Here is a 24,943-nt window from a genome sequence, read left to right on the forward strand (position 1 = left end):
CACAAAGCTTGATTTTCATTTACATTATGATCCCTTTATGCCACTTAAGCAATGTGAGAATTAAGAATATTAGATTTTACATTAATTTTAATGTCACTGTAGCAGGATGCAAGTAAACGACAACCAGTCCCTAATAATTACAACCAGGCCCTAACAATTACAAGACAGCTTTAAAATATCATTTTTAGCTTTGTGCGTGGTATTTGCTACTGAAATAAAACAGCTGCTCACTTTAGGATCAGGACATAAGGTGCCAAATTTTATTAATTAAGGTTACTGCAGATCTATGAGAGATAGATTCTTTACCTATAATAGACAGTCTGCTAATCTGAAGTATTTCATGGGACATGAAGAACACTTACTGACCAAATATGCTCAGTTATGATTTGAAAAGCTTTTACAATTAATCCATTAGCTACTTAATCTACAAAATATTCAAAAGTTACTTGGTCATTTCCATAAGGCACCACATTTAAAATGTTTTTATTATATTTTTTTCCAAACCATACCTGCACTACACAATGTGAATTGCAAATATCCTCCTGCAGTTATGATAGATATTTATACTGAATAAATTAACACTGGCTTGCACCCTACTCTTTTATGTCAAGGCAGCTTTATCCTTACTAAAAAAAAAAAATAAAGTCAGTGCATAATATTCAGCTTGGAAGAAAAGGCAATAAACACAGTAAAATGAGAGAATAACCAGACCAGCTCAGTTTTGTCCAAGAACTTTTAAGGAAAAAGAATACTAATATGCTTTGGTGTGAGGGAGGCAGGCTGAGGACATACCCACAGAAATGGTTAACTACCTGAAAGAAATCAATGAAATTAAAACTCAGAAATTACATATGGCTGGATCAATAAAGCCCTCACTTATGTTTGCTGAGATGAAAACTATACTTCCTGAAGTGAACAGGAAGGAAGGGATGGCATAGAGAGCAGAGAAACTGAAAGTCTCTGAAAGCCAGTATCCTTTTCCCTGTAATATTCAGTAAGAAATACAGCTAGCTTCTTATGAACATAAGGGAATAACAAGGCAGAAATCCCTGCTCCTTTTCATGCTCCATTTAAAGAAAAGGCCCCAAGGGCATCATTTTGAAAGATCTCTATGACTGGACTGAATTCTACACTGGAAAGAAGCTGAATATTTCTAAATATACACATGGCAAAGAAAAACTGAAAAATAGAAGGAATAATCAGAGAAAGGAAAAATAGTTAAATAGTTGTTAAAATGCAGCACAAATACGAAGAAATAATGATCAGATAAGAAAAAGATGAAGCTACCGCCTTTTCTTTTGAAATGTGCAATATGAATTGTAGCAATATTATTTCTATTATTTATATTTAGTATTTTCAGATGGTTACACAAAACTTTTCTAGTTACCACTTCCAGTATTTTGTGTATTCACCTAAATTTTCAATATATGTAATACTTTATATGTAAGACATTAAATACAAATACTTTATTGCTTCCTCCAAGCTAAACAAGCTATTGACAATATTTTGCTTTGAATCTTATCACACAGTTCTATTGGTATTGATAACATTACATGCAAAGGGGACTTTTGAGTCAGAATTTGGGTAGTCTGCGTTCATCACTACCAGAGAATCCATCCTGCTTTCACTACTAACACAGCTCTGAAAAGAGACAAGGTCAAATTTTTCCAACAAATCTTACCTTTAGTTTGTGTGCTCTGTGTAAAATTACTCTAGTCACAAACACAAGTATGGTATCTGTATCAGTGGTACCCATTTATGATGCACTACAACGTGATTTTAGTTTTAAGCTATACAGATTTATAAAGGAGAATTTTTATTTACACCTTCTATTTTTCTCGCAATAGATATGTGTATCCTTTGTGAATTACACTTGCAGCTTCAACCACTTTAGGTTAGTTTTACTTCATGAATCTAAACTTGATTACATCTCATTCTTAAGCACTGAATAATGCTAAAAGCTCCTTCAAGTTTGAAATCCACCCTGCCAAAGGTAGACTCTGAAGGTGCAAGCTTTGAGAAAAATGCCAAGAAAAATTTGGTGGTTTCTTACACACTCACCCCAGGCTACCTTTCTGCAGAGAAGCTGGAAATGAGTTTTAAAATGCAATTTTTATAGCTGCTCATTTTCTTTTTATCAGATATCTGCTAATGTTAACTTTTTAAATACAGAACTAAACTAATTAAATTAGTGATACCATTTTCCAAAGACAAATTGATACTTACAGCATCTACAAGGTTTACCACAGATTTTGCAAAATTGTTCGTGTATGCATTTGAAGAGCGATGCTTTTTGAACTAAAAGGAGAAGAAAAAATAGAACACAGTAAGAACTTAAATATTTATTACTAATTCATTATTTTTACAGCAAAGAAGTAAAATTAATATTTTAGGAAAGACAAAGGGACAAACTCAAAAACTTTGCAGATCACAGCCTGAATCTCATATTCAAGAATCCCTGGAAAATTTAGGAAACCATGTCTGCTAGACAGCCTTTCACATCTGTTAAACAAACATTTAGGCACAAAAAATATCCTATCTAGAATCAGAGTTCAGGTGTTCAAGACAAAATTCAAGGTAAACTCATTGCCTGTAGAGCTCATAAACATGACCTCATGAGAGAATGCTGGCCCACCAGACCCTTCTATTCAAAGTCAATTTTTTCCAAAGACATGCTATAGTATCTGAGCGTGAATCCGTGACTTGAGAAAAACTGTAAAGTTAAAAAGGAAAATTGTATTATGCTATGATTTGCAAACAGGAAAAGTAAGTCTTCAAAAATTCATAAAAAAGGAACAAAAAAATGCATAGAACAAAGAATGTAACAAATCTTCACAAAAAATATTCTTACTAATTTCAGCTACTGGTTAAAAACAGCATATGGCATTACCTAATGAGCAATATTATCAAGTTCCACGAAAATGCCAGCTATTCCCACTCTGAAACATGGTACCTCAGAGTCCTTGAAACAAGAGGGTCTAGACTCTTCTCTGAGCATCTCAGGAGTTACTCCCATCAAGAGAAGTTAGTTAGATGATCAACTACCTTCCTAAACTGGAATTACAGAAAAAAACTCCCTGGTTTCCAGAATTACAATTGGAGTCAAGGTGAAATTAAACTTGAAAGACAGCTATACTTTTAAAATTAAATAATCTGTATTTCTCAAATTGAAAGTCAAAAGAGTGTTATCAAGAAATACAACACCACCACATTAGATAACATTTTTTCCACCCCTGTAAATTCCAGTTATTTTTGCACAAGCAATCTAGTTTTATATAGACAAAATGCCATAGAGACAACACAAAGTTCACCAAACTCTTTAATGATGGCTGAGACTCATTCATATGACTGCAGTAATTTTCTACATATGCAGTCATTCTCTGTTAAGTTCCACAATGCTGTCTTACCAGTATATGCACAGCTAATTTTAATACCCAAAGCTCCCCTATTACTATTCTCAAACATAAACACTTTTAGCTGCAGTGCTATGGGAATCTAATTCGTGATCACCAGTGATAGGACCCGTGGGAATGGTGTTAAGCTGAGGCAGGGGAAGTTTAGGCTGGACATCGGGAAGAGAGGTTCTTCACCGAGAGGGTGGTTGCACACTGGAACAGGCTCCCCAGTGAAGTAGTCACTGCACCAAGCCTGTCTGAATTCAAGAAGCGATTGGGCTGTGCACTTAGTCACATGGTCTAAACTTTTGGGCAGACCTGTGCGGTGCCAGGTGTTGGACTTGATGATCCTTATGGGTCCCTTCCAACTCGGGATATTCTATGATTCTATTTGCTCTAAGGAGATCCAGGATACTAGAACAAAAATAAGGGGGGAAAAAGGTTGCTGTTTTGTTTTGAGGCAATCCTAAACTTTCACAGAGTGGAAAGGTAAAATTACAGGCTTTGAACATGTTCTTGGTTTCAGAAGACTATTTAAATGTCAAAATCAATACCAACATATGACATAATGTCTTTAAATGCAGCTTCTCTAACAAAAATAAAGCAGAGTTAAGTCTGTAAAAAATGCAACCTAGTTAAATACATTTAGGTGCATCTTTAGTGCTACAGGAAATGAAAACTTTGTGGAAATATGTAATATTAACCACTGAACAAAACAATGTCCAAAGAGGTTTGATACTTCTTCCAGCATATAATCTTGCTGCAGGAGAAATCTGCCCTCTACCGGTACGCAGAAAACCTTAAAAGAACACAATAAATTCCTGGACTCAAGGAAGTGTGAACACTTCCTTAAGTATATCCATTTTACTCATTAAAAAAAAAAATCATTACCTGCTTCTGAGTCACTGACAACTCTGAAGCAAATAATCTTGAGTGTTTGTGTTCTGAAGTTCTAACAAATAAAACTTGCAAGGAGACACCAGTCAGTGTCTGTAACAAGCATAGGGAAAAGTATGGTTGTCAGCTAAGCATGTCTGTAACAAGAGAGGCCAGAGGAAACAGACATAGAAATGCTATCTGTTCGTAAGAAACACCAACCACAGACCTCAAACAAGATGACAAAATATCCATAACTTCAGTTACTGTACCCTATCACCATACAACTAATATGTGAGCACTTTTAGAATATTTTTCTACCAGTTGGCTTTGCAAATGAAAACAGTTGAAGAAATTTCTGTCTTAGTCTTCCTACCCATTCAAATTCCCTCCACATTGCTGATTTGACACAGATTAAATATAGGTTATTTTTAGCCCAGAGTATTTGTATAATTTATGAAACAGAAGTGGGAAGGTTATATTATCTGTCTATTCAGCACTGGAACGAGTACAAAATATTTCATCCTGCTCTGATACCAGCTATTCCTGGCTCTTTAAAATTGTCCTTCAGCGCTGACAAAAGGGCCCACTACAACAACATAAAACCACTGTGAAAATATGCAAGAGTGATAGATTTAATGAGCTCTTACAGAAATTTAAGTTTATTTTATTTGTGCATAGAATAAGCTTGAACTGTTTGATCAACAGAATTTGATTTATAAAAAGGTCTTGCTCACACAGAAGCAAAATAATACTAAGACTAAGCCAACTGATGACCCTTATATGCTTCTAAGTCAACTAATCATTGAGAAAGATAAGTGATATAGAGTAACTTGCTGTTGGTTGCAGTATATTCTTCATTACTAAAAAACTTTTAAACCTATACTGAATATTTTTCCATTGCACATATGTTCTGGTTAAAATGTAGCTATTGGACTCAACGAAGGAATTACTTCAGAAAAGTCCTGTAGACCAGATTTTCAGACTACCAAAGCAGTTTAGAGTCTACCATAGTACAAAATGACAACTACTCATCAGAATAAAGCACAGCTCAAGGGATACATGTTATATGACTTTTACATATAAACACTGTACTGTCCCAGCTATTTCTTTTGAACCTATGTCTACAACCTCCAGTACAAATAAGACTTCTGTGGTGTAGTTCAGAAAAAGAAATGTCATTTCCTCTTTAAAAGGAAAGACCCTGAAGGGCACAGCTGGCCACTTTTTCTCCTCAGAATTCTTATGGAAAAAAGGTATTTTCACCAATTTATGGGGACATCTGCATTTTACCAGAAAAATTTCAGAAAAAAATCGCGGGAAGGAAGGTTGAAGGAGAAAATAATATGTAACTTAAAAAAATTAAGACTGGTAGCAACAACAATCTGCTTTCTATTCAATAGTTTACTGGTTAAAATCTTTCACTGCTAAGATGTGGGATTCCCATGATGTGGAAACTGAACAAGAATCTCACCCTTACAAAACATATTACTCTCCAGTCACCTCTTTTCTGATTTTTATAGGGGTATCATATTGACACTTTGATAGCCTTACTTGGCATAATTAGCGAGAGCAATAAATTTAAATAACAAATGTCATCTGATCTCATTTTTTCCAGTTATCCCACTAGACAAAAGGGGGGAAAAAGTATGTATTTTTTAAAATATATGACAAACAGTTCCTGAATGAAAGAAACCACTTATCTTCTACTTCACAGATTGTGTTTATAAGCATGGAATAGCCATGAAGAACCATGAGACAGTTTTGTCTACAGGCTTTGCTACATTAAAATTTAAGTTAGTTAAACTAAAGTCAAAGTAACAAATTCTGACCTCTTACTTTACCTCTTTGAAAACAGGATATAATTATGGGCATACTAAATTTTCTGTGTAATACCATTACATTTCAGACATTATTTAAAAACAAAAGTGCCATAGAAAATCTGAAGTTACATTCAGCTTTATTAGTTATTATGGCCTGGACTAGATCTTACAGTATTATCATTAACAGCTGCTCATAAATGAGATCTTTCACCCAAAAGTATGTATAATGTACAGCGCTGTATATCACTCTACAAATAATAATCAAAAGAAATCACTGAATTGATATACTTACCATTTTATGGTCATTGACTATCATGAGCTCCAAATATTTCATTTCTTCAAAGATACCACGAGATGCCTGATGGATTAAAGAAATTCTCTGAGAAATCATGAAGATGCAGTGATTTTCAAAAATAAGTGCAGCTGCTGATATAACAGGGTTACTTATAAATATTATGTAGGGTGTGCAAGCCTGTAAGAACTGGGTCAGATCTTTAACTACGGTAAATCATCATAGCTCCACTAACTTAGCAAGTTTTGATAATTGACACTGGCTGAAAATCTGAGTCACAACATTAGGAATAAGTTTAGAATCTGCTTTTCGGTTCAATGCAGAAGCTGCCACTGCTTCTCTGCTCTCTTATTTTCACAAAGGAGAAAAATCTCAAACACTAGAAACTCTTAGTTTATTCTTACTAACTTTCTCCCTAAATCTGTGATGAGTAGTAAAGTAAATAGGCCCTTCAAAAAATATACCAAGATTGTATAAGACAGTGGAAAAATACCAATTAATTTTCTTTAACTCAATTATTCCCCAAGCTCTCACGCATACGCAGATCATAAGGACTATCAACTATCAACTGGGTTCTTTCAATAACCAGTCAAATGAGATGTCCTTATTTGGAGTTCTTCTTTGATCATACTATTTAACATGCCAAATAAAAATAAAGTCAGATACCTTCAAATAGCAATACCTCATCCAAAATTAATCTTTATAAAAAAGGAGACTCAAAACCTAAAACTTACCACTTTCTAAACTCATTTTCACTACTGAACTTCTGAGTTTTGCTTCTAGAAGAATTGTATTGTTTTATTGATAATTGTATTATATATCAATGTTAAGCTACCAAAATAATTAAATAATAATAAAATAATTATAATAATAAAATAAGGCCCCTCTTCACTCAAATCGGAAAATTAATGTTTTTGGCCATGTTTTTATAAATGGTCTTAACTCGGGGTCACATTTCTACTCACTGCTCTCTTTCTTCTCTTTCTCCTCAGCCACTGTAGTTCAGAGAGAAAGGGCCATTCAGAACTAGAATCAGTCTCTGTACAAATTAGAATTGAAGAATTTCATAGCATTATTTTAAACTAATGATATACAGTGTCTAAACCAAAAGTGGATTAAGATTGTAAGATTAGAGTAACTTTGATAGAAAGTTCATTCTTTTAAAATACACATTCAATATTTCATATAAAAACACAAGCCATTCAGAAATCTAGAGTTAGAATTAAAGCATGCAAGGGGAGGTAGAAAGATTGCAAATTTGGCTTAGGACATATGCTTTCTTTCATTTTTTGTCCTCAATAGCATTAATATCACTGATTAAATTAAGTGATTTGCAGAACAATAAATACAGGTCTTCATGAATGAAAGCCTTTTAATCTGCTTTTGATTCCACTACAATAATTGTGAAATAATTTTAGTATTTATTTTTCAAGTTTTTCTAAATAATCAGCAACTTTAAATGGACTCTATTAGCCTAATATTCAAAAAAAAAACCTATGTTCCAATATTGAAAAACTAATGAGCAAAAACATACCAGGGTCCCGCAACTGCTTGGAGGCTTGTGTTCCGTAAGTTCTCTGGATGATGTGTGGCCTACTTTTACTTTCCTGGTAAGAAAAATACATGACATTTTCTTCTAATTAATAATTAGCAAGTGAAAAGTGAGGTATTTCTTTCAGTATTTATAATTTTTATTATTTTTTGCACGCAAACATAGTACTGATTTGGCATAGCACTAATTTGAAAAAATGCTTGCAATCTTAAGTAAATCATGGAGCTACTCTGCTTCAGCCCATTCACTGTCCTGCAAAACTCAGATATCACAGCTGGTTTTGAGATTACTTGAAAAAAAAAAAAAAACCTCCTTTAAACCCCTTGTGTTAGAGAATGTAAACCATTTACTTATATAAATCAAGTTAAAGAATACATATATATATATATATATTTAGATGAAGTTTTCCTCTCCCAGAAGAAATGCAAGGATATGCTTACTATTTATGACAAAAACCTATCTTCCTAATTGCAGCAAAATGCAAGAAACTAATCAATACAGTATCTTTGAGAGGCTTTTTTCACCCTAATTGTTGAGTACACCAATAAAAAGAACACTTTTAATGCATGCTTTCTTTAGAAGTCTGACATGCCCCAAATTATCATATTTTGGTATCTGCTCTAGAAGATACCTGTCTTTTCTTCTGTAACACCTCTTCTGCAGAGGCTGCCAAAACAAGCAATTCTTTTCAAAAGGTAAGAGACTACTGTTCTGTAATTTCTGTGAAAAATACACAATGAACAGAAGGAAAATACAGCACATTTTTGCCTTTTTTTTCCCCCCACTGCAAAAAGATGTTTTATGTAACACCTGCCACAGTTAAGGTTAATCAAGCTGACTAACCTACACGCTGAAGCCTGTGGCCCGAGATATTTATCTCACATAGTACAATCAAAGTATGAGCTACTGAAAACTCTGTAGCTGTATTATTTTGATCTTCAAAAGTTTTGAGAAAAATACTTATCTGTCCTCTTATCATTTACAATTCTACCACTTGAATCCTCAACAAAATCGGCAGATGGTATATCTCACTTCTATAATTTCTCCTCTGACTACTATACTTATACCGTTGTATAAATAACATTTCCATTAATTTACTGTATCTGTACTGTCAGTTTTCAACCTTACAACCTATGAATACGCATTACATCAAAATGCATTACATGGCTTAATACATGGCATGTAATATGTTTTTTGAGGAGACTGAGAAACATCAGTCTTTTTAGATGTAACATTTTTTAGCATCTGTATTATTTCCTTTACAATCCAAGAGTTGACCATCCAAATGATACTGATTCCTCTGAATGTTGATTCCATTTCTTTGAAAGCTTCAGGAGTCAAAGATTTTGTAGATCTTTCTCTGGGCTACAAGTTCATCTTTGTAGTCACTAAAACAAATCAGTTCTGCAGCGTTATGTTACTTATCACATACTGTAAGTACTAAAGCAAGGCAAATTTGAGAGATGTGATACAGCACCTAGAATAGACCCTACAGACGAAGTATGATATGAACCTTAACAATGTCTCAATGTTGCAGAATCATTCTGCTGAAAATCAGTCAAACCTTTGAACCATTCAAAAGATAGAAACCTACCTGTTTTTATTATTGTCTTTGAAATGTAGTCAGTTCTATTAGCAGATAGTTTTAGGAACAGCTGCATTATATTTAAAGTTTGAAGTGAATATTTGAAAAAATAATTCTAGATAATATATTTGCATAAATAAAATCCCGAATTACATATAAATATATGAATATGTGACTATGCTGGATCAGAATAATTTAAGCTATACAGTGACTTAACACATATAAAGTCTAAGATACCCAGATATAATTATCTACTTCATTAAACTCTTTCTGGAAACACGGTAGATCAAACAGCAGTCTGATTCAGCTTCAAATTTGGATCCAACTGCTTTAAGACAGATGACTTCCACAGATACCTCCTATGAATTTATAAATCCTTTAGTTCAAGTACTAGAACAAATTAATAAACACTTTTTGACATTCCATAGCCATTTGCTATGGAATATATCTTACTACTCTACTTCCAATATCTAAATGATTAACAATGACTAGAAAAATAAAGATGAAAGAAAAGCAAAGAAAGATCTTAAGCAGCTCATGCTTGCACATTTCTCGCCTTAAGTAAATTCCAATCAGGTATTTTACAATACTTTTGTTTTTCTTATGAATAGACAAGTCAGGTCACATGTTTACTGATTTATTCTAATACTTCTATTTACTATTTCTTGAGCACTCTCTTTTCCAAATTAAGTATAAAATCAGATCAAAATAAACTTACTGTACTGTGGGTCAAATCCATTGGTTCTATCATGTACAGGTAATTTCTATCTTCAAACATGCCACTAGGAGATGGAGAAACAGAAGTGATAGTTAGGATTACATGGGAATTAACCTGACTCCAACATAAGATTTTTGACTAAATAAAACCAAACTTGGGGCTGAAAATATGATCAATATTAAATTCCATATACATACATTTCCACTCTATACAGCAAAAACTAATAATTTTTTTTCCAGAAATCAGGCACATTTTCATGAAATAACACTGCACGTAGTGGTGACGTAATGATAAAATACCAAAGAGTAAATATTTGACCTTGGAAAAAGGGAGTCCTAAGACTCATATTAGTATGCAGAATGAAGTGAGTAACAATGAGTAACAAATCCTAGTAAGGACTAATATCTTACATTTTTTCCTTGCTTAATCTAATAAAAAGATCAATTATTCTGTAGGCTGACAGAATCATGCATGAATACTGAGCATACTGCTGAAGTACAATTCTTGTTTATCCTCCACCTTAATAAGGCATCTTGGTGAAATATTTATTGTTGCTTGCCATACTCAAAAGGTTTCATGAGACAGTATCAAAAGAATTTATTTAAAGACTAAAAAATGTGTTAGCAGTTTGGCATAGCTGGTACTGGTAAATCAAAATGTCAAAAATCTTTGGGCCTGGAGAATTTCAGTCCATCATGCATTAAGTGATAATATTCAAGAGCAGTAATTAGTTAATGGCCTTGTTTGAAAAATGAGAAATACACTTACTGAAGACCGTTACAAGTTGAAAGAGCAACTTTGGAATCCTTGACACCTCTGATATTTCCATGGTAGTAACAATGCTCTCCACCCTATTCATGTATTAAAAGAAAAAAAAAAGAAAATGGAAAACCCATGGAAAATTACACTGATTTCCTGTCTGTTGCTTAAAACCTAGGAGAAAAAAGATCTAACATCTTGCATCAGATAAAATTTCAGAGAAAGCAGTGATTGCTAAACTAAATCCCAATGAGAAGTTGCTAGTAAGAGAAAATTGCTAATTGCTAGTAAGAGAAAAACTGTGCCTGGTAAAAACTAATTTAAATGCCTTCAAGCCATAACATGAGTTATTCTATTGCACTTACAATGCTCTCACAGCATTCTCTATCTCTTCTTAAAAAGCACATTTTTTTGCTGTAAATTGATTCCAAAGAAACATTATATAATGCAGGTTATATGAGTATTGAGTTATTTCTTGATACCTTCCAGATCCGTTCAAATTACAAGTAACACAGTGTTCATCAATCAGCTGGCATGTGTTTGGCTTGGATTTAGATTCTACCAACTCAAGTTTGATTTTGATCTCCCTAAAAATTTGTTAATTAAAATGTTGTATCATTAGAATGTAGGTACCAGTATTACTGATGATGAATGAGCCAGAAGGTAAATACAGCTTATCAACACTAAAATATACAGTTGCATTTTTACTCTGCAGATCAAAAGGGCAATAAAGGTCAACTCTTGATTTTAACTACATAAAATCCAAAATTGATGCAAAATCTAATTATTCAAAAAAGGTAGGATTTTTGTGATTTTCTAACCAAATTAACAGGCATATTTTAGACAAGATCCTGGCTTTGAAAAAATAACAACATTTAAATTACCTACAAGCATGTTTAAATGTTAGAGACTTCAACAACAACAAAAAAACATTAGGCAAACTACTTCTAAAACCTCAGTTCTGAAAGGCCTTAATTATTTGAAATAAGGGAGGAAGACCCTGATGAATGCTACAGTGAAGGATTTGAACAGTCAATAGCTTCAGGGATTAGGCAGAACCAAATTTGTTCAGAAGTCCTATCAAATGGGTGTTCAATGAAACTGAATGTAGTCTGCCACTTCTCCACAGGCAGATAAGGGAAGCTGCAATATGGGGGAACAGGACAAAACAAGAGGCCAAAATACCACAGGAAACATTTGATACATATTTAAAATCTTCAAGTTCTGATTCTCAAAAGACTTGCTCAGATACCACACCAATTCTACTGAATGCTACATGCTTTCACCTGAAATCAAAGTGCAACTTTGCTGGATTGAGAATTGCTACCCAATTTCTCATCATAGAACGAGCTACACTGACCACTCCTCTCCTAAAGCAATTAGCTCCTGACTAAGCTCTCCTTAAAGTGGGCAAAGAAGCAACATAATCATTGAAGGGGACTTCAGGCACGTTCAGAACACATCTAAGAGAGTGACAAGTTTAAGATCCTCACCTAATAGAGTTGCAGTGGCTTATTAAGTATAGATCATTAAAAGAAAATGCCCTTCTCAACACTTAACCCAAGTTTCTCATCTCCTAACAACTTCCCAGGTCACCTTGAGGAGTGTCGACTCCCATCTCCTCACTTTCCAGAATGTGCTCTAGCTCCAAAGCTACCGGCTATTTTGTGTCAGAGTACCCTGTGTGAATCACACTGAGGCAGTCTCCTTTTGTAGAAAACAGAGATCCATGAAATCAGAAAGAGGAAGCACAATTTTATTCCCCAGAGGCTAGGAAGCTTCTAGGAAACATCTTAACAGCAGACTACAACAAATAAATGATTTAGATGGGAAATTCAGAAATAATTGTTTTGTCAAACCATCATCTACTCACATGCAAGAATTACTAGTGTTAAAATAACTTCATGAAGATCTTTTTTAATCTGTTTTTTGGGACTTTCCACAGTTTTACAAGGCATTGTTTTTCTAAATATTCTTTCTTCTATGTACTAGATTTGTATATTTAATTTTTCCATTTAATGCGGGTAGGGTTACACTGCACTATTAACAGTTTTGTATTATTTTGATCGTAAATAGCTAAGTACGTATAAAAAAAATGAAGAACTCTGGCGTATTTTAGGAATACATACTATAGACAGCCACAAATCACATTATTAAATCCTTTATCTCTATTCTCATGCAGAAATTAATTCTATCCTTATTGCTGGACAGCAGAATTACTAATCCCTAAAATCACTGAGGAATAAAGTGTTTAGGACTGTTAAAAGGCTTACAGAACTACTTTTTCTGACTAAGGATAGAATAAACTAGCTTCATAGGAACGATTTAATCAAGTAAACAAGTATATTTATTGTCTATCAACAAAAAGCATCCAGAACAACATTAACAGACTGTTCAGGCTATCAGCGTTAAAAAAGAAACTACAACATTACTCTTATTTTCTAAAGTGTATGTGAAAGAGGAAGAATTAGTGAATTTAGAAGCTTTTAAGTAACAGAAATTCTGGTGCTATATGTCATTGAAGCTTAAATAAGGAAAACTGAATGACACTGATTTACTTAATTTTAATAGCTGGTCTTTAATGTCTATCAATGGTAACACCAGCTAAACTAAAGATAAAAAGCATTCTTAAAAAGTTTTATTAAGAACCTTTCATTACAGTTCTCTTGCTCCCACACTGTTTGAAAATGTAGCATTCATCATCAAAATATTAATTCTGATATCATGTCATCTGAATTCCAACAAGCATATTGAATCCATTGCTTCTGCAATTACTATAACTTGAGGAATTACCAAAACATGTAAATGCAACTATGCACAGCATTATTTCTACATTGCAGCTTGTTTAATGAGTTATTCAGAATCTGAATGAAATTCCCTAATAGACTCTATTGTGCACAATTTAATCAAAATATTACACAAAAAGCAATCACTATGTATTCACTTTTCCATCAGTGAAAGAATACATATAACATGCTTTTAAACAACTAAATTGTGATCATCTTTCTTGCACAAGCAGCTTTTCAAACTTTTTAAGTTTGCTGTGCAATTGCACAAATTACTGTTTGTTCTCTGGTGTATTCACTCTTATAAACAAATTAACCCCTTCTAGAAAACATTATTTTTTGTCAAGATCTCACTTCTTTGCATCCATATCAGGAAACAATCTTTTATTTATTCAAGTCTAAAAAGGATTACAAGATACTGCAGCAGCTTAGGATGCAGTCCTTATTTGACCTCCTAAACTAATTGCATGCATAGTTTCTGAAGTTATAATGAAGCCTTTATGACATTAATGTGACCTCAGGAGCAATATTGTTGTTTCTAAATAAATTCAGAGAAGATCCCCTGGGAAGTCTGAATCAAGTTACTGCAGCACGCAAAGGCGGTACTTTTGCTCAGTTTAAAGTTCCAGTATAATTTTCTAGTCAAATTCATGATTCAGCAACCGCAGTGCTCAATGCTAGTGCTGCAGCTAACAATTGCATGAGCTTGTCCAAATTCCAGAGGGAACTGTTTTCTTGCATCACTTAGCTTTTTTGCCCATTCTGCAGAGTACTGAGTCTTAATGAAATGAAACCACCTTCTTAGTACGTTACATGAGACAAATTTCTTATTTTCAGTAGAAGAATACAGAAAAGTATATGGCAATAATTATATTGCAATGTCCTTGTTTTATTTTGCCCTTATCTATGATGTAATTTCGGGATTCTCTAAAGCAAGGGCAAAATAATCAATGAGACATCTAGTATTTGAACAAACAAGTCCCACTCTGCTGAAGGCATAAACGCTACTATTCAAGTTTCACTCTAAATTAAGATGTATTTCATATATAATAAACTCACAACAAATAATCCAGCATTTATATCAGCTATGAAATAAGTCATTCCCTGAAAATGTATCTTATAATCTTCCTATGAACCTACAAGTCTTCATTTTGTTAATACAACAAAAAGATGATTCTGATTCTCCTAATGTTAAACTATCTTACATAATTTTATCTCTTTGTCTTTGGATCAATAGTTTATTGGCATTGAATTCAATTTAGGAGACAGTTTGACAAATTAAATTAATTGGACGTCAAGTAACATGCTGTTTTTGTAGTAACTCCAGAGGTTAAGGTTTCAGTTGGTTTTCCTTTTTTCCTTTTTTGTTTCCCAACTGTATAATTCTTGCAAAGAAAAGTCACTGCAAGTTTGTTTGTACGTCTTAGATTTCCATTATCTCTTCCCCTTTCAATTTCTGCTAAGGATACATAAATAATTAATGAAGACTACCCTACATTTTACAAGGCATAACTGTTCCGGCACTACCTGGATCATCTAAATTACTACCACCTATCACTGCCTACTTCCCATCCCCACCACACAGGTCTCCTTTGTTGTACTATTCTTGTGTTACTGAGATATCTTTACAAGATCAGATGAGTTTCCTCATGTGTCTGTAAAAAGGCTTCTGGTGTTTTAAGAAGTCTTGCAAATCTTTTTTTTTTTTCTTTTTTTTTTTTCTTTTTTAATTGGCATTGTTCCCTCAGAAAGACCATTCTGCCACATTTTAAGAGCACAATACCTTAGAAAACTTCGGTTTTCCATCTTCATAGTGAATCTCCACATAATTGGAAGATAACAAATCACTGAAAAAAAAAGGAAATAGCAAGATGAGAAAAATATGAATAGTCTATACTGTTATGCAGATGTTTTAGTTAAAATCTTCAAACTTTTTTTTCTTTCCTTGTAAATTAGTTAAAAATAATAAAAATCAGGCAGCTTGTGTCCAGCAAATAGTTTGATTACGCACTGGGAGTCAGAGTGTGTTTCAGAAGGAGGAATTTCATTCTGTAATCCAATCCTGTTTTAGCTTTGGAGTAAGATTATCAGCCTTTTAAATATATATTTAAAAAAAAATCCAATGACTTCAGAACTTTTCTTGCTGCCAGTAATTGTTACTGACAAAACATGTGCTTAGTTCATTATTGTTTTCAAAAACATTTCATATTTGACCTAAAAATTACATACAATATATGCGAGAGTAGACAAATAAATACATGGTTGTCCTGAAGACCTCACTTTCACATCTGCAAAAAACCTTTTTTCATTTTTTTTCTTAAAAACAAAAACCACATACTACCCCGTTTCTTCGTTTTACTTTTTCTTCTCAGATTCTTTTCTCATTCTTGCTTCTTCTTTTCAAAGCACACTGGCAAGACATTTCCGAAGCATAAAAAAAATCCCTACACTGTAAATAACTTACAATTTTTTTTTTGAAGTAAGATTATCTAACCTGTGAAAATCCATGGATCATTTCAAATGTCCCATTCACCTCTCACCCAGTTAAAATCAGGACTGCAGCACAGTAGCCTCAGGACAGCAAAACAATAAAACATGTTAACTGTGGCACCATCTTATATGCAAGATAAACATGCTACTTAATGTGGTCCAGATTTCTCAGCACTTTTCAGGCCTCTAAGAGCAGAGCCTGTACACTTACAAATTAAAAAAAAAAAATCATGAAAGGGTCTGCTAGTGACACAGACATGAAAAATACTGCTGCTATGAATAAAAAATATCATCATTATGGAAGCCTAGTCTGACAAAATAGTTCTAATGGGAATTCATGACTAACAACAACTTATAATAATGGGTATCTCAAACTGAGATTAGGCTATTAGCAATCCTGATAAGACAGTAACTCAGGGACTACTGGCTCATAAAATCGTTTCTTCATGCTGCATTTATCAGGCATTATACTTATCAGAGAAGCTCCTTCAGAGGTCAGTTACCAGTGGTTCTCTTAAAAGCCCTTTTTGATGGCACTGAGAGACCACAGTATGGGCACTCCGTGCCTGCAAATCCAACAGCAATAGCTATGAATAATAACTGAAGTCTCATCATTTGTCTTAACCTTCATTTTGATATCAGTATTTAACAGATACACATTTAAAGTGCTGATATAAAAATAAATTTAGCTGCATAAAATAATTTCTTACTTTCTCTACATGCATCATGGTAAGCTATACATTTTCTGCGAGAAAACGAAAACACTTTATAAATAGTGCAAGTCCATGACTTCAATACAAACATTCACAAAATTTAATGTGGCAAGGTTTGAAGCTTCTAAAGAGGATTACATATACAAAGCATTTAAACCGAAGAGTGTTGATAATATCCTTTCTTCTTTGTCTTTTTCATGATTATTATACCATATATAAGGACTGCTTTCCTCAACTACTTAATAGGGTAGTTTGGACAAGGCTGGAAGTAACTGACACAAGCAGGAAAATGGAAAATTCTGATAAGGTGTAAGTTGAATAAAAAAAATATTATGAGGATGTTTAAACCCTGGAACTACACTCAACTAGAAACAGCCTTGATCAACTGGATTCAGCTGGACTGGACATCCCCACTCCAACCTCAATTATTCTGTGTTTTTAACTGTTGTGCTTTGCTCAGTCTCATCACAGCCCACTGCAATCTCATACAGCAGATGAGGTTAACCTCATGAGGTGAGGTTGAACAGACACACAAGAATAAATTTGCTATTCTTTTAAGTCACATTCACATAGGTATACATGTTTTCCTCAGCTGAAAGCTGAAGCCTTAAAGCTAGTTTCTTAAACTTTGTCTGATAAGTTAGTACTACTTGAGAAGGCCAGTTACAAACCTTAAGATTACTAGCACTTTGCTTACTTAGACTCAGATTTTTACAGACACTTCTGCCTGAATCCACAGAGGCCATTTGGCTTCTTCAAACCAACACCAGGATCCAGTTTTATCTACCAGTTTCCAAATCAAGCACACAGTCTCTCCCCTCGTTTTTATTGTCTTCTAGCAACCTTACATGAGTGATCTCAGAACTGCTTTCAGTGCACTCCAGTACTTTTGGCATCTTTAAGAATTGCAGTGAGTGGATTCCCACTGGGTCTACTGACTCACAACTAACTGTAGTTTAATTAGAGGATTTGTCCCTTAGATTTGTCCCCCTTCACGTAGTGCAAAAGAGCTGCTCAGAAGTTCTTTTGTCTACCCTTTGCAGAATCTATGCAGACTTCAGCACTCTTTTCCCAGATTTTGGTTGGGCTACTGTCGTAACTTAGTTGTTTACTTCTCCATTCTTCAGCTTCTCACTACCTTCAACTGTACAGGTAATAAACAGAGTTCTACATGGTAGGGTATCCAACATGACATGCTTATGGTGGAATATTCCTATCTATATCTTACATGCATAAAGCAAAGGTGCAGCAGACAGTGGCTTTTCCAGTAAACACTTCACTTTCGTCATCACTGACATTCCAACTCTACTGTCTTGTCGACCTGCTAGATACAAAGTATTATCAACAAAATTCTCTGTGCTGAGCAAATTCCCTCCAAAGAATGTTGGGGCCTGCTACTCACAATGTACTTCCCAAATGCCAAGGGGGGGATACTCTGAGAAGAGGGGATAAAAAAAAATCCAGAATAACTTTCAAACATTTTTCCCAACATGAAAGACAGACACACAAAAGAACACTGTAATAAAGGCCTGGAATACATCATTTAAAAGCTCACATGCCCGAGGAATAAGATACAGAACTCATGCATAAAGTAGAGGTCTCCACATAACAAAATAATAATTCTTCCTTATCATTGACAGAATACCTAAATTTACTTCTGAAAGGCAGCTCTGAATTTTAGAAAATATATATTATGCCTAATCTACACTGGACTGTGTTTTGTCACCTTTCACATCCACACTAGACTGTGTTTTGTCACCTGTCAGTTGATCCATTTACATTTTGGTTCATCAGAAATGCACCTGGTATAGCAAATTTGGTTTTCCAACATTATGAGCACTGGAAACCACGTGAGCATTAACAAAAACAATTGTGTAAGTTGTGATCACATCAGACAAAGGCATATTTAGACCAGTACCATGTTAGTACATCTTAATAATAAGCACTTATTTCAAATTACAATCCAAAATTAGACATAGTGCTTGAATTCATAAAAAAAAGTTGTGCTTACCATGTCCTTTTCTGAAGTTCCCTCTGCCCTTCCTAGTTTGCCCTAAATAACTGTTTTTATTGAGCTGTTCTGCATCACTACCTCTTCTACCAGAGTTACGTTGCTTTAGACATAAGCAAAATAAGCAGCAAACAGAAATGCTATTCTGGTAGTTGCCTTCTTCAAAGACACAGGCCAGCTGTTAAAGCAGCATAAGCTTGCTGAAGAGCTCATATCCACTTCCCTGGCACAACCTTTCACCACTGCTACTGCCAATAGCAGGAGAACTGCAGTGTGAGAAATAACTTACCTCAGCTGACATCTAACTATCCTGATGGAAAAAAAAAAAATGATTGGGCTAGGTAAATGCCACTAAGTTACTTTTTAAAAATCTCGTACACAAATAACTAATGTTAGTTTCCAGGAAGTACAGAGGAATTATCATTTTCGCATACTTCTTAAATTTCCTTTATACGAACCTACTACCAATCAATGATTTTCTAAAGTATTGTGAAATGCTTCAAGCTCAGAAGCAGCATTTCATCAATCCAGTTTGGAAACATCTTGTGAACTATGTAACAGAATACACATCAAGTATTTTTGACCATTTATTTGACAGATATAGGTTAGTAGCACATAAATATGTGAAAAGAAACTTGGAGCTTTCTACAGCATTTAGTTACATCATCAAGATGCTGTCATCAAATGAACTGGCCATCTACAGCCTTTTTCTATTATCAGTTTCAATTATATCTACAACCTTTGTTGAAAAAAAAAAAAAAACCAACACCTGTACTTATGTGAATGTATTATTAACATAAGTTCCTAGTATCTATTTACAATAAACTTTACTTGGCTGCTGCCTCTGACCAGACTATCTCCAAGGAATAATTATATTGGAAATATTACTTTTTTAAAAACACAATGAGGATTCACTATTTTTTCTTACATCATCTTTAAGGAGGTGAAAAATCAAAATATGATACCATAGACTAGACATGTCTGCTTAAAAACAATTAAAAGTAACAACTGATGATTCAGGCATATAGGTCAATTTTCTTCATAATTATGGAATGAAAGAAAGTCCCCACTCTACTACTAACATCATAATGATTCTGTAACAGTAAATAGCACACATTTAAAAATCACTTCATGCACAGTCTGGCTCTATGTTCTGTGTGTGTTTTTGTTTGGCTTGCTTTTCAGGTAAAAAAAAAAAAAACTGACAAATTTGTTAAGCTGAAATTCCCTAGGTGATATTTTAGGTGTTCGGTTTTGCTGTTTTGTTTTTAAGTCCTCAAGTGGGGAAAGTTCTCCTGAACGTACTAACAGGAAAGCAGCATGTTCTGAATTCTTATAGAAAAGTGCAGAAAATGCTACATATTATTTTTCAAGATCAATCTGCCTCCACCAGTTAAAGAAACCCTGAATCTGTTCAAAGGAGTTCAGAAAACAATTTACGATCCTCTGGTTAGGTACTTCTAGAGACACCTTCTGTCCTAAAACCTTCCAGCTCAGAATGGAGCATGCTATATTTTAATGGCTACCTCAATAAGCATTTTTAAAGTAGGAGCTTGAAGAATTCTTCAGAATATTAAGACCAGTATCTTGCTCAGTTTCTACCAGGATTTCCCTCTACCACAGCACCAAAGATCATACCACTTTAAAAAGTGCTACTTGAAAGGATCTGAATAAATGAAATGCTAGACAACATTACAGAAGATATGAGGACTGTTATGGAAAATATTTCAATGTAATTCACTATGACAGTCTTCCTAGAAGAGCAATTGACAAAATAAAGATTTTATTTAAACAACTGTTCAAGTTCATTCAATACTGTATTTTAGTTGATCCCTTTCTTCCATAGCCAGCTGGGAATCAGGTAGTTTTGAATTATCAATATGAATTTTATTATCCTGTAACATAAAGCTGAGGGATGCCATCTTTGCCAGAATAATCTCATTCAATGGTAATCAGATTTGCCAAAGCCTCCTTCAATTTAAAACAAGCTTTTTCTGCACACAATAGAAACTTGGGTTTCTTTTCCTCTTACTGAATTCAGTAAACGATCTACATGCTCTGTTCCTTTGTGTCCAGTGAAAACAGTCTGATTTAAACCAACTCTTATTACAAAGGAAAAATCCAACTGGATGCAAGCACAAATTTTAAATTTATTTTAGTTCTACTACTAGAACTAGCAAAGTAAGTTTATTTATAGAGGTTGACTTGACTGCCTTCAGATTAGATAAATGACTATAGCAGAATCAGAGATTCCTTCTAGTACTCCAGCAAACTAAAAGTTTATTTTGGTTCCCTTAATCCATGCTCCCATATATTGAACTACTTTGTGTAACTTTAGCTTTGTCTTTGAATCAAGTCAGGTAAGAGCCTGTGGTACAGGCTCTTAGGAGCTAGTGTGACCAACTTAACCAGATGTAGAGCATAGGCAGGCTTTACACTATCTCCAAAGGCAAAGATTTCAGCCTAATTATAGCAGAATTGGAGATCCCAGTAATTCACTTCAGCATAGAGAGCTAGGTGACAAGTCAGGACCATCTCACAAAACAGTGAAAAATTTGCAAGGCTAGAAAGGTAATTCTTCAGCACTGCCACACTACAGTGGTTACATGTAAGCAAGGAGTACAAGGACATAGCCTTCTTCCCCTAGAACACACTAAGACAGGCAAAAACACGGTAGGTTGTTTGACAGCAAAAACACGTGTGTAGCGATTTTGGGGTGTATTTTCTCAGCATGCAGTGATCTGTGACACTAGGGTTTCCTAAACCAGAGTTAGTATCATTGTTTTTAATGGCCCTCAGTAGATGTCTTCTCTGTCTTTGCAATCCTTTAAAACTCCTGTAAACTGTTTAATAAGTCACATTAGTAGTCTGTGACATTATTTTAATTTTATGTTTTGTGAAAAGCACCTCCTTTATTTGGTGTCCACAGGTGTTACACTGGAAGAGGCAATAAACATCCTCCTCCTGCCAGGTAGAATTTTGTAACATTGTCTTATTTCCTCATATGTACATTTGCAATGCCCTGAGCTTGTTGACCCTAGCAATCCACCAGTCCAATGGCTGTGGTCACATCTCAGCTGACAGCTATTCTATACCCTGCTTAGAAGGGTGTGATATCCACACTTGATTAATTGCAGAATAAAGAACGCACATAATAAAGTCTTTTCACTCTTAAAGTGTCAGACAAGAAGGATAACATTTACAACACCAATATCTGCACTTTAATAAGACAAACAGCATGCATGTCCTCTCAGATTTTTGTTTCTTTAAACCAAATTCTTCTCAGAAGCTTCCACTATATTCCATGCATGAACATACTCCCCAAGAGCACTTAAAATAAAGTGGAACTTTTAACAGAAATGAGCCTATCCTGAGTTTCCTATAGTTCTGTTGAAACAAGCTATACTGTATGTGAATTTATTGATAGACTTTCATTGCACAGCGGCATTAATTACTACAGGGAAATCTAAAACTTGAGTGCTTGTAAGTCAGGCACTCTAACATTAATTTATACGGCTGCAGTTATAAGTCCTCTTCTATAAAACCCATACAGAAACAAATGCACACACACATTTTTATTTTATAGATATTGGCCAAGGAGAAAGGGATGAGATAAAGAAAAATGAGACAAGGTAAATATTAAAAAGACTGATCTGGAAAGTTCTAGAAGGAATGAAAGAGGAGCTGAAAATACTGCTGGTAAACATTCGAGAAATTGAGCTAAGAGTGCGGCCTCTTGGTATGTGGCAGGATTGGTATTACCTCCCACTGAACTTCTGGAATAGTGACTAAGTAAAACACAAGACTGTGCACATTAGTGAACATATAAATACTCATGCATGCATATTATAAATACACATTTTTATCATAGCCTTAATGACAGGATGGAACAGAATAGCTGAAGAGAATCATGCTAAACACACACACAAAATTAGAGAAACAAAATAGTAAGAGGACAGAATAACCGAAATATTGCTTACAATTTAGTTTCTAGTTTGCGGCTGAATACAATAATTGAAAATTAAGTTTCTCCACATTATCAGGTATTTCTAACTCTTGCAAAGACAACAGAAAACTTTTTTCACATTATTGTGTGTTGAAAAACATGGAGAGTTTTTAGCATCTCCCTCCAACACTTTTTACATGCGGAATGCCCACTGAAGCAAGTAACTGAATAGGTTGCCTCCAGTTCTGGGAGTTGGAAATGAGGCAGTAAAGCTCCTACCTGCAGCTCAGACTCAAGACCACAAATATTCACATGAGTACACACACTTTGTTTAAAATACTAACACTGATTTCTTTGCATCTCATCTGTAACAGAAATTTGTTAAAAGCAGGCTAAACTTGCCACACTAATACTATCATATTTAATTTATGCAGCTCATGTATCTCATAGGATCCATTTAGCACCCTAAGCATTTAGACTTGCCTTTAAGAAAATGTTATAAATATTTGAAGTAAGTTTCCTCCTGGAAAAGTTATGACTAGTTTTCACATTTCCAATTAAAAAAAAAAAAAAAACAAAAAAACTGAATAGATTCACAAAAAATCCAGTTACTGTCTTTCTTTTTGAAATTCTGCTAACAATGTTATCTGCTCTGTGACTATTCTCAAATGACATTCAGCCTTTCAGAAATACATACAAAAGACAACACATCATTTACAAGCTTAAAACTGGTGGATAATATTGGCTGCAACATGCTGGCTGTAATGCTGCTTCTCACCTAATAGGGAATGACCGCTCACACTAATCATCATATTTTAATGTCTCAAATATTTAAGTCATATTACAGTCAAATGTGTTTTTTTTTCAGTTCATGCCAAAGATGCCAGTTTTTTTTTTTTCATACAATCTCTTCATTGTGGAAAAAAAAATTGGAAATTTAGGTGGACTTCTACAGAAAAAAGAAAGCAAAGCTGAAAAATATGACCTACACCCCCATCCCACCCCTAAATCTTGAAGGAAGTTAGTTTTCAATGGGAAAGGTGGGAAGTCTTTGTTTTTTACGTTCTGTTTCTGTGCAGCTCTGGTACTGAATTTCCCACTCCTTTTTTGTGCCACAGCCCTGTAGGTGAAGGCTCCCAGAGCAGGACACTCTGTTATTCAGAGGCTGGTGCTAGACCATGTCACAGAAACAGCGGTTTTTGTCTCAAAGACAATATAGCCAACTGCCCTCAGCACTAAAAAACAGGAAGTAGACATTTCTAACTCACTGTTTTTTGCTATTTCTCTCTAACGTGTTTTAGTTCTACACCAGAACATAAAGACTGCTATCTTTAACCAGGACATAAGAGTTACCCACAGAAACACTTGTCCTTCAACTGGAGGATAGCTAAATGCCTTTCACACATTAGTGGAAAAGGGATCATTAAAAAGTAATTTGTTAGCTCCTCTCACACAACTTTTCTAATGTGTATAATACATAAATGAAATAAAAGATGAGAAATTGTTCAGATATACTAGAATCACTGATTACACAACTGCGTTGTTTAAACAAATTGACACTACTGTGGATAAAAACGTGTTTTTTTTTTCAATTACTGAACATACTTTTAAAGTGTTTTGTTTTGTTGTTGCTTGCTTTTTTAAAAAAATAAATTGTGGGTTAAGACAATGCTGCGTGTTACTTTTTCCTTTAAGACAACAGAAAAGTTCAATGACAGCAGAAGCTGCAAATACGCTTTCACAGAATGGTTTGGGTTAGAAGGGACCTCAAAGATGATTTAATTCCAATCCCCTGCCATGGGCAGGGATACCTTGCCCTAGACCAGGTTGCCCAGGGCCCCATCCAACCTGGCCTTGAACACCTCCAGGGATGGAACACCCACAGCTTCCCTGGGCAACCTGTTACAGTGCCTCACCACACTCTTCAGTGAAGCATTTCTTCCTTGTATCTAATCTAAATGTACCCTCTTTCAGTTTAAAACTATTACCCCTTGTCC

At 34.5% G+C, this 24,943-nt stretch overlaps 1 protein-coding gene across 9 annotated transcripts in view; it reads right to left on the reverse strand.

Annotated features, from left to right (window-relative positions):
* Positions 1 to 24,943, reverse strand: part of ADAM23 (ADAM metallopeptidase domain 23) — a 77,554-nt gene that overhangs the window by 39,606 nt on the left and 13,005 nt on the right. For all 9 annotated transcript variants that reach the window (XR_010832193.1, XM_066999122.1, XM_048047192.2 and 6 more), the window contains exons 6-12: positions 15,570 to 15,633; positions 11,010 to 11,092; positions 10,242 to 10,305; positions 7,921 to 7,993; positions 7,352 to 7,425; positions 6,387 to 6,452; positions 2,227 to 2,298 (exon numbers count right to left, since the gene is read on the reverse strand). Coding sequence is in view for 8 of the 9 variants with exons in the window: in XM_066999122.1 (XP_066855223.1) it covers positions 2,227 to 2,298; positions 6,387 to 6,452; positions 7,352 to 7,425; positions 7,921 to 7,993; positions 10,242 to 10,305; positions 11,010 to 11,092; positions 15,570 to 15,633 (496 nt within the window). In the remaining variant the exon portion in view is untranslated. The remainder of the gene's footprint in view (positions 1 to 2,226; positions 2,299 to 6,386; positions 6,453 to 7,351; positions 7,426 to 7,920; positions 7,994 to 10,241; positions 10,306 to 11,009; positions 11,093 to 15,569; positions 15,634 to 24,943) is intronic.

Source organism: Anser cygnoides, chromosome 6 (genome assembly GCF_040182565.1).
Source record: "Anser cygnoides isolate HZ-2024a breed goose chromosome 6, Taihu_goose_T2T_genome, whole genome shotgun sequence".
NCBI classification, from domain to species: Eukaryota; Metazoa; Chordata; class Aves; order Anseriformes; family Anatidae; genus Anser; species Anser cygnoides.